The 10,590-nt window shown below is 60.4% G+C and overlaps 1 protein-coding gene across 1 annotated transcript in view; it reads right to left on the reverse strand.

Moving 5' to 3' along the window:
* Positions 1–10,283, reverse strand: part of NGEF (neuronal guanine nucleotide exchange factor) — a 37,603-nt gene extending 27,320 nt beyond the window's left edge. The window contains exons 1-3 of the mRNA XM_056121921.1: positions 10,099–10,283; positions 9,493–9,635; positions 2,685–2,986 (exon numbers count right to left, since the gene is read on the reverse strand). Of these exons, the coding sequence (XP_055977896.1) occupies positions 2,685–2,986; positions 9,493–9,635; positions 10,099–10,202 (549 nt within the window). The 5' untranslated portion in view covers positions 10,203–10,283. The remainder of the gene's footprint in view (positions 1–2,684; positions 2,987–9,492; positions 9,636–10,098) is intronic.
* Between the last annotated feature and the right edge of the window lie 307 nt (positions 10,284–10,590).

A 10,590-nucleotide genomic window follows, 5' to 3' on the forward strand; every position in this document is an offset into this window, starting at 1 on the left:
GGCACACCCTGAGCCCCAGGTACACCCTTAACCCACAGGTACAGCCTGAGTCCACGGGGAGACGCTGAGCCATGGGTATAGCCTGAGCCCATGGGTACACCCTGAGCCACAAGTACACCCTTAGCTACGGGTACACCCTGAGCTACGGTCAGCCTGATCCCATGGGTACACCCTGAGCCACAGGTCAGCCTGAATCATGCACAGTACACCCTGAGCCACAAGTACACTCTTAGCCACGGGTACACCCTGAGCCACTCATCAGCCTGAACCCATGGGTACACCCTGAGCCATGTATGGTAGGCCCTGAGCCACGGGTAAACTCTGAGCCCATGCGTACAGCCTGAGCCCACGGATACACCCTGAGCCACAGGTCAGCCTGAATCATGTACAGTACACCCTGAGCCATGGGTACACCCTGAGCCACGCGTCAGCCTAAACCCATGGGTACACCCTGAGCCATGTACGGTAGGCTCTGAGCCACGGGTAAACTCTGAGCCCACGCGTACAGCCTGAGCCCACGGGTACACCCTGAGCCACAGGTACTGCCTAAGCTCACTGGTACACCCTGAGCCATGGGTCAGCCTGAGCTCACTGGTACACCCTGAGCCATTTACGGTACACCCTGAGCCACAAGTACACCCTGAGCCACGGGTACACCCTGAGCCACAAGTACAATCTGTAATCACAGGTTTACCCTGCGTCTTGGGTACAGCCTGAGCCCATGGGTACACCCTGAGCCATGTACGGTACACCCTGAGCCACGGGTACACCCTGAACTCCACAGTGCCGCTCGGCTTGGGGCAGCCCGTGAGAACTCGGGATCCAGGCAGCCTGACCCCGAGGAGCGCTGCCTCGATGGACTGATTTCACTTACAGGGGCTCCTGCAGCGGTGCCGGGCCCAGGCCGCTGCCGGAGGTGCCTGATCAGAACACAGGCCCCCAGCGCCACGCCTGGGAGGTCGGGGCCAGGGCAGGCGGTACTGGGCACACGAGCGCTTCACACATGCCCGCGTGCACGAGCTCCTCCGCGCTCTCCCCCTGGCCCCAGGCTCGCAGCTTTGCAGAGCGTTGACAACGTGTTAATGAGTCGCTCGTTTAACTGCAAAACATTTCATAATAAAGCAAAACCTTTCACGAGACGAGCTGGCAGCACTGGTCCCCTAGGTAAGCTTCCTTGCCCCGATGGCCGTTCCGGTAGCAGAGCGGGGCTAGGACCCTCGTCAGCTGGAGGGTCTCTGGCTGTCAGTGGAGGTGTTTTAGCCTTTTTGGGGGGGGGATGCACAGGGGTTCCTCCTGGCTCATGCACTCAGGAATTACTCCTGGAGGTCCTCAGAGGACCATATGGGATGCTGGGAATTGAACCCGAGTCAGCCGTGTGCAAGACAAACGCCCTACCCGCTGTACTACTGCTCCAACCCTGAGGTGCTTAAGCCTTTTATTTTCATTTGGGAGGGCTCCCGAAGAGTGCTCAGGAGAGTGGGGGCTACTCCCAGCAAGCCTGGGCCCGGTGGGCCAGGAGCCCATGACCGCAGAATCACCAGGGGCCCTTCCTTGGCCATTCTGTGGGGTGGGTCGGCGCCGGGGCTCAGCCACGTGGAGCTGCTCAGGCCCTCGCACCGCCAGAGATCAAACCTGGGCGGCCACGTGCATGGCAGGCGCCTCAGCCCTGCACTCTGGTCTGTCCCTGAGCCCACATTTTTTTTCTTTTTGGGCCACACCAGGCGATGCACAGTGGCTCTTCCTGGCTCTGCACTCAGGAATTACTCCTGGCAGTGCTCGGGGAGCATATAGGATGCTGGGAATTGAACCTGGGTTAGCTGCTTGCAAGGCAAATGCCCTCTCTGTTGTGCTATTGCTCCAGCCCCACCCACTGTTTTTTGGGGGGAGGATTCCCAGCGGTCCCCAGGAGAGGACTCAGGAGACTGGCTGACCCCCCACTAGCTTGGCCAAGTAGGCTGGCATTCAATGCCAGGTTTGGAATGTGGCCCAGGCGTCACCTGCCACAGCAGAGGAGCTCAAGGCTGCCCCAGGTTTGCACCCAGGGAGCTGCCGGGGACCAGACGCCACCTCATGGCCTGCGCCTACCCCCCAGCACCGCCCTGGGCCCTCTTTCTTTTTTTTTTTTTAAGTTTCCCAGGAGCCCTCACTTGCTCCCTGCAACCATTCCTCCCCCACATTCTCTCTCCACCACTGACCCCACTCGTCTCCCCGAATAATCTCGATTCAAGAAAAATGCAGGCGGCGATGCTCGTGGCGGCTGTTTTTCCTTGGCCCCGCTCATTTCTCATGGGGCCTTTCTTGATGCCAGCCGCCAGCCTGGGGGTCACAGAAGCAGCCAACCAGGGTCAAAGTCCCCGTTGTCACAGACACCCCCAGCTTCCTCCCCAGCCTCTGCTCACCTCGCACTTGAGGGGCGCTGAGACAGGGGTGTGGGGTGAGACCGAGAGCAAACGCAGCTCAGGGCGGCGGTCCCAGCTTGCAGCAACGGCCCTGGCGGCCCGCGTGTGTAGCTTGGCGCCACCGCCACGGACGGACCCACAGCCGGGCAGACAGAGGCTGCTCGCTGCACGGGTTCCCAGCCCGGACTCCCCTGCTTGCTCTGGACAGACACACGCGGCCAGGAGCCTCCCCCACGGCCCAGACGCAGCCCCTGGATGGGGACCCTCCCCCCATGGCCCCGCTACCTCCTGCAGCTTGATCTCCTCGGGCTGGAGGATGTCCAACACCCCGCTGCTCCGGATCTCGGGGAGGTCCTGCCAGAGGTTGAACCTGGAGTGTGGGTTACTGAGGAGGCAGATCTGGGGCAAAGTCTTCCTCTCCGGGGTGCTGGCGGGCTCCTCCTCCTCGGCCTCCTCCTCCTCTTCTTCGGGGGCCTCCTCGCTGGCCGGGGACCCGTCGTCCCCGGCTTCGATCTCAGCATCCTGCTTCCTCCTGGTCTCGATTTCTTGGAGCGTGGATTTGTCGCGGTATTCCTGGTACAGGAGCCCTGCGAGCCACAGGGAGGAGCTGAGGCCGCAGCGTAGCGCACGGGCCGGGCTTGGCGGGGCCAGGGTGGGGGCTCTGCTCCCCTGGCAGTCGGCGGGATGCGTCCACCGGACGGAGATACCCCGAAAAGGTCCACTATCCACACACGCGCACACACACACGCAGGCACACATGCACAAACACGCACACATGCACACACATACACACACATGCACACACATACACACACATGCACACACATGCACACACATGCACACACATGCACACACAAATGCGCACGCATGCACACACAAACACACACATGTACATACACAAGCATACACACAAATGTACACATGTGCACACACACATGTACACACACGCACACACACATACACACACAAACATAAACACACGCACATGCACACACAGGCACACACAGGCACAAATATGCACACACAAACACACACACATGTACGCACACAAGCATACACACAAGCGCACACACACATGTACACACATGCACACACATATACACACAAACACAAACACACGCACATGCACACACAGGCACACACAGGCACAAATATGCACACACAAACACACACACATGTACGCACACAAGCATACACACAAACGTACACACATGCACACACGCACACACACATACACACAAACACTTGCACATGCACACAAGGCACAAATATGCACACACAAATGCGCACACATGCACACACAAACACACACATGTACGTACACAAGCATACACACAAACGTACACACATGCGCACACACCCATGTACACACACGCACACACACATATACACACAAACACAAACACACGCACATGCACACACAGGCACACACAGGCACAAATATGCACACACAAACACACACACATGTACGCACACAAGCATACACACAAACGTACACACATGCACATACACACGCACATACACATACACACAAACACATGCACATGCACACACAGGCACAAATATGCACACACAAATACGCACACATGCACACACACGTACGCACACAAGCATACACACAAACATACACACATGAACACACACAAATGCACAGTCACACACGCATGCACACGCACTTCTATACACACAGGCATGCACGCACACACACACACACACATGCATCTAGGCTTTCCTCCCCCATGCTGGCAGACCCAATGCAGGCCTTGCCGTGTGGTCAGCGCCGGGTGGTCAGTGCTATGTGGTCAGCGCTGTGTCCCCACAGGCCCCAGGAATCTCACTTTCCCTCCAGGAGCTGCTCGCAGCCCCGACCGTGGCCGCTGGCAGTCAGAGCCACTCACTCAGCAGTGAAAGGGGGAACTGTCCCCTCCGCCTTTGGGGTCCCCTTTCCTCTCCTGCACTGGCCCACGGCTATCGTAGGGATGAAGCTAGCCGGGATCTCCCAGGAGATTTTGGGGTGCAGTGGAATCGGCACCAAGGCATCAACCGGCAGGGACCAGCCCCCCTGGAGTCCTGCCTGCAGGGGTGAGAGGTGGGGAGCTCTGGCGAGGGGAGGTGCCCCCCACCAGTGCCAGGTCAGCTGGGGGAGGGTCTTGTCTGCCTCCTGCCACAGAGGATCCTCCCCAGGAAGGGAAGGCCCAGGGGAACGAATCTCATAAAGCATCTGGGGTTCAGGTTTTAGGGGGGAGGCGGCTGTGTGGTGCTCTGGGGGACAGACACGGGGTCCTGAGCCCTGGCTCAGTCTGGTTCTGAAACAAAGACGGTTTGCCTAGGACAGGTCCAGCGTGCAACAGGGACCCAGGAAGCGCCTTCTCTCCCTGCAGCATGAGGCCACCGGAAGCTCCTTCTCCTCCCTGATGGGCGGGGGGGTGGGGACAAAGCAGCCTGGGGGGGGAGTCCCTGGGCCTAGGTGGGCACATTCTCACCAGCAGGGCCGCAGCGGCAGAGTTTCACTGGAGGTGTTTTATTTGGTTGGTTTGGGGGCTGCCCCGGTGATGCCCGGGGCTGGTTCAGGGCTGGGGGTAGAACTCAGGCCCCTGAGTGCAAGGCACAGACCCAGCCCTGACCCATCTCCTGCTCGAGACCTTGGGCCTGGGGCTTCCTCAGCACCATGCAGCTGAATGGCCCAGTTAGCCTCGATGTGGCCCTCTGCATTCTTTTTAGTGTTTGGGCCACCCCTAGTGATGCTCGAGGTTTACTCCTGGCTCTGTGCTCAGGAATCACTCCTGGCGGTGCTTGGGGAACCCTATGAGGTACCACGGACGGACGCCCAGTCAGTCCCATGACCCCCTCTATTGCCTCTCCGCCCCCGTAGAACTCCTTTAAAGAAATAAAAATACAGCTCGATGGGCCAGAGAGATAGAACACAGCGGGTTGGCCGCTGGCTTTGCACGTGGCAAACTCAGGTTCCATCCCTGCCCCCCCCCCCACGGTTCCCCAGACACTGCCCGGAGTAATTCCTGAGGTGCAGGGCCAAGAGTAAGCCCCGAGCACCACTGGGTGGAGAATGGGCACTGGTGGAGGCATGGGTACTCGATCCTTGTATCACTGAAACCTAAGCACAAAAGTTTGTAAGTCTACAACTGTACCTCATGGTGTTTCACGAATAAAAATTCAAAAATAAGTAAATAAAAGTATAGGTTTTCTGCTAAAACAACAACAACGAAGACGTGGAATACAGCACGAAATCAACTCCCTAAAGCCTAGAACATCGTGGAACAATAAAAAAATATAAGCAAGTTACAAAAATAAAAGCCGGCGTTTCTCCACTGGAACAGGGCAGCAGAGCCCGAGTCCTGGGGCTGTCCCTCCGGGGTGCGGCGGGGACAACTTCTGACAGGCCCTGGGGGACATCAAACCAGCTCGGCTCCTTGGATGCTGGCACAGGGTCTAAAGAAACCCAAGTTTCCTCGAGCAAAGTAGGTGCTGGAAGATTTGTTGACCCAAACACAATGCAGTTTCTAAGTGGCACAACGCTGTCTAACTTCTCTGGTATGTTTCTGAAGGCTCAAAATCACGGCTGATGTCTGCTACGAGCTGACATGCCACGGGAAGTGACATCCCACAGTTTGCTGTGCTGTTTGCTGAGATCAGAGAAACCCTAGCGCTGTGGTCCCTGGGGCAGGAGAGGAGAGTCGGGACACAGCACAGGGGCTGGGACCACAGCCTAGTCCCTCACATCCTCCCCTTCCCTCACACCCTCCCGTCTGTGCTGGGAGGGGTGAAAGCTGGTCCCTCCGAAGCCAGTGAGAGAGCTCCCTCTCCCTTACCAGTGGCGAACTGAGACACGGGCTTGGGACAAAGCCTGCCAAGGAGAGTAAGTGATGCCTCCGAAGGCCTTCCAAAATCTATCCTCCCACCCCCGCCCCACGGACACTGACAGGCAAACTTCCCTTTCTGCTTTTATTTGTGGCAGACTGAAGATGTGATGTCTGGTGCCGTGGCAGCAATGCTGTGGCATGAAGCCTGATTCCTGAGCATGGACGAGGGAAAGGACTCGAGCCACTGACTGGCTGCATGGTGACCCCTCAGAACTGTCTGCCTCTGGGGTCACCGACTGAGATAGGAAATTGCATTGCTTAAGGTGTTTTTTTTTTGGGGGGGGGGCGCAGAACATTCTATTGCTTTCTGTCAAAGATTCCCAATCCAAGTTCACTTAATCACTTAAGTGAAAAAAAATTTTTCTTAAGACATTATAATTCAAATTTGTAAGTCTACAACTGTACCTCATGGTGTTTCACTAATAAAAATTTAAAAATAAAAAAAATTTTAAAAAGACATCATAATTCTACCTAAAAAAAAAAAACCTGTCATTCCCATTCCTTTTTGTTTAGAATCAGAATCAGAATAAAGTTGTATTTCAACTTTAAACATCTTTTTTTTTTTTTTAAAAAGGCCACGTGGGGCTGGAGCAATAGCACATCGGGTAGGGTGTTTGCCTTGCACGGGGCCAACCCGGGTTCGATTCCCAGCATCCCATATGGTTCCCTGGGCAACGCCAGGAGTGATTCTTACGTGCAAAGCCAGGAGTAACCTCTGTGCATTGCCAGGTATGACCCAAAAAGCCAAAAAAAGAAAAAAAAAGGCCACCATAATTCCTTCTAACTTATTTAGGATATAAACTTGAATGCTACTTTTTGGAGGCACGGCCATGGCAATATTATCTGACGGGCTATGTAACCATTTTTAATAGCGGCTTGCTTATTTTTATTAGCCTTAAAATTCAGATTACAACAGAGACCGTTTGAGGTGAGGAATCGCGTCGAAATAAATGATCTGATCTCAGTGATGTGCTCAGTGTCAGTCTATCGTGTTTTCCCGGTTTATTTACTTATTTTTGGAGACTCAGCACAGCTTTATGTGGCTATTATCGTGAACACTCGCCCCTGCTGTTATACACACACGGTTCTAGAAGGTTCCATTCCCGTCTCTCCTAGTTACGACTGTCGGCAGCAGGCTGGGTGCACTCTCCCGCAGAGACGGCTCGGTTCCCACCGCCTCCTGCCGAGGCCTGGGGGTGGGGTGGGGTAGGGAATAAACTAAGCTCGCGTCTCCCCTGCACACGCATCTCGCATCTCGCGTGCTTGCCTGTGTCTCTCTTCACTGGCTTCCTCAGGCGTGTGTTCTCTCTTGAACACAGAATCCTTCGCCCTTCACCCCCAGCCCCTGCATCTTTCTTAAGGAAGTTTTGCTCAATAAAAACGAACTGGCTTCACTAGAAACAAACGGACAAACAAAAACCCCTTCGTTTCTGAAGAGAGTCATTTCCCTTTATCCTCCCAACGAATAACAGTTGGGGGGGGGGGTGAGGCGCCCACCCAAGCCATACTCAGAACTTACTCTGGCTCAGGGTCACTCCTGGTGGTACACGGGGACCACCCAAGCTCAGCACCTTCACCCCTGTACTGTCTTTTCCGCTCTCCAATAGGAACTTTTAAAAGGTAGGGAATTCACTTCCTTTTTCGTGAGCACCTTCTTTGTGCCAAGCGTTTGTTAGGTGTTGGAGACAGTAACAAGCATTTGCACCCACGTCCAGACACGGGCACTCTCCCTGCTCCAGGGGCCCAGGGTCTACGTGTCGGTGTCCCTGTAACAGTGCACACACACGCACGCGCACACACACACATGCACACACGTGTACACACACACGCACACACATGCACACATGCTCACACATACACATTCTCGTGCACACACACGCACGCACACACATGTACACACACATGCACACACATGCATGCACACACACACGCGCACACACATGCACACATGCCATCACAGCCACATGGTTGCTTCCTGCACATCATTCCGTTCCAGCATCCCGGGAGCAGCAGCTGACACCGGTGGGGTGGTCTGGGAAACCCCCGGATTCAGCATCCACTTCAGTCTGAGGGGCCCGGCACGAGTGCCTGGCTTGCAGAGAGCAGGGCGCGTGCAGCTGCCGTGGGGAGGGTGTGTGGGGATGGTGGGTCCGGGGGCCCCGGCGGAGGCTGTCAGTCAGTCCCCCCATAGCTGAGCACTGGCACGCAGGGAAGGCCCTGGGCTGCCAATGGTGCCAGCAGATGCTCACGGGGCTGGTGACAGAGACCAGCAGGTGCACCGCACACCACCAGAGGAGGAAAATGGAGGGTGGAGAGGGCAGGGGCTCGGGCATGGGGCCCCTTGCCCCGGACAGAGCTGTCTCCAGAGACAAAGCACAGCACACCCCCCCCCCCCCCAACCCATTTTCTTCCTCTCTGGTGCTTTCAGCCGCTGAGGGAGCAGCAGCGTCCTGAGGATGCTCTGGGGATGGGGGGGGGGGCTCAGAGGTGGGAGAAGGGGCTTCCAGGAGTCTTTGTTCTCTGATCCACCCCTCTGGCAGCACACAAAGGGAGCGAGCCCCCCACCCCGCAGCCCGCCGCGCAAGGGGCCCTCTGGGAACCGACAGCAGCACGCAGTGTGCAGTACACCCCCTCAGCTCCGCACGAGGCTCAGCGGGCCTGTAGCGGGGACAGGGCCACCCGCACCCCCACGCAGGCTCTCCCTGCCCGCGTGGGAACCCCTGCCCAGCTGTCTGGGCGCCGAAACCCACCCCACGGGGTGCGCAGCCAGCTCGGCGGCCGCCCCTCCCTCAGACGGCCGCCACGTGGCCCGGGAACGGAGACCCCAGGCCGTGTGACATCACAGCACCCTTAAAAGCAGGCCCGCGGCACCTCCGGGAGGGGGTCCCCCGCCTGGCAGACTCACCCGCGGACCCGGGAGCTCTCCCGGTGCTGTGCCAAGGCGGTCCCAGCCCCCGAAGCCCCCTCCTGGTCTCCCAGGCAACCCGCCGGGGACGTCCCTCGACCGCCCGGGATGCGCCCTGGTTCGGGCAGGAGTGGCACGGGGGTCGTCCCCAGGAAAGGGCAGGGTGGACGCGCGGGGGCTGGGGCGGGGGGGGCCAAAGCGGTGACGCCCGGCGCCTGCCCGGGCGGGCGCACCGGGAGGGCGCAACGAGGGGGCGGGCGTGGGCCGCGCCGGGGCGCGCCCCGGGAGCCCCCACGGCGGGGACACCCACCTATCTGCTCGATGAGGATTCTCCAGGAGTCGGCGGGGATGGGGTGAATCATTTGCAGGGCTTCGGTGAGCGTGGTGGGGCTGTCGGCGAGCGCGGGGCACTCCTCGGGCGTGGTCCCATTTCCCGGGGTGGACGACGACTCGCTGCGGGAGAGGAGGAGGAGCGGGGCGCGCTCAGCCGTGCGCCGCCGCCGCGCACCTCGCCGCCCGGGCCCCACAGGACCCTTCTTGTCACCGGCCGGGGCGCGACCGGGTGATTCATCCCCCCGCAGCCCGCCCAGGCCGGCCTGTTTTCGGAGCTCGCGGGCCGGCGTCGGAAACTTGGCGCGCCCGGGCCGAGGCGCGGCGCCGACCGGCCGCCCCGACGGGCCGGGTCCCGGGGCGCGCAGCCCGCCGTGCGCCCCGCATCCGCGCGGGGCCCCGACGCGCCGCACGGCCGGGGGATGCGCGCGCGCTGGGGGGCCCGGGGAGGCCGCGGGGGGCGGCCGGTCGGGGGCGTGGGGGCCGGGGGCGCGGGGGACGCGCCGCGCCGTGCGGGGCCGGGCCGATCGGGGTCCCGGGCCGGGGTCCCCCCCACCCCGGCGGGGCGCCCGGCCGCCCGGCTCACCTGCCGGGCAGGTGTCCCGCCGAGTCGCGCGTGTCGCTCTCCGAGGTGGAGCTGTCGTGGTCCACGGCGCAGGCGGCGCTGAAGGCGGCGGCCAGCAGCTCCATGGGGGCGGGCGCGGGGCCGGGCGGGGCCGGGGCCGGGGGGTCGCAGCGCGCGGGGAGCCCGAGCTGCCGCTGCCGCCGCCGCCGCCGCCGCCGCCGCCGAGCGCTCCCGCGGGCTGGGCGCGCGCCCGAGGCTCGGGGTTGCCGGGGTAACGCGCGGCGGGCGGGGCGCGGCGGGGGCGAGGCCGGGGCGCGGGCGGGAGCGGTGCGCGGGTCCCGGGCCTGGGCGGGCGCCGCCCCCGCAGCCTCGCGGCCCGCCCGGCGGACCTGGACGGGCCCCGCGACGTGACCCCGCGCCCCGCGCCCCGCGCGCCCACCACCGCAGCCCGAGCCGAGCCCCGCGCCCCGCGCGCCCGCCCCTGCGGCTCGGACCCCGGCCCGGGAGGCCTGC

This window comes from Sorex fumeus, unplaced genomic scaffold, assembly GCF_029834395.1.
Source record: "Sorex fumeus unplaced genomic scaffold, SorFum_2.1 ptg000005l, whole genome shotgun sequence".
NCBI classification, from domain to species: domain Eukaryota; kingdom Metazoa; phylum Chordata; class Mammalia; order Eulipotyphla; family Soricidae; genus Sorex; species Sorex fumeus.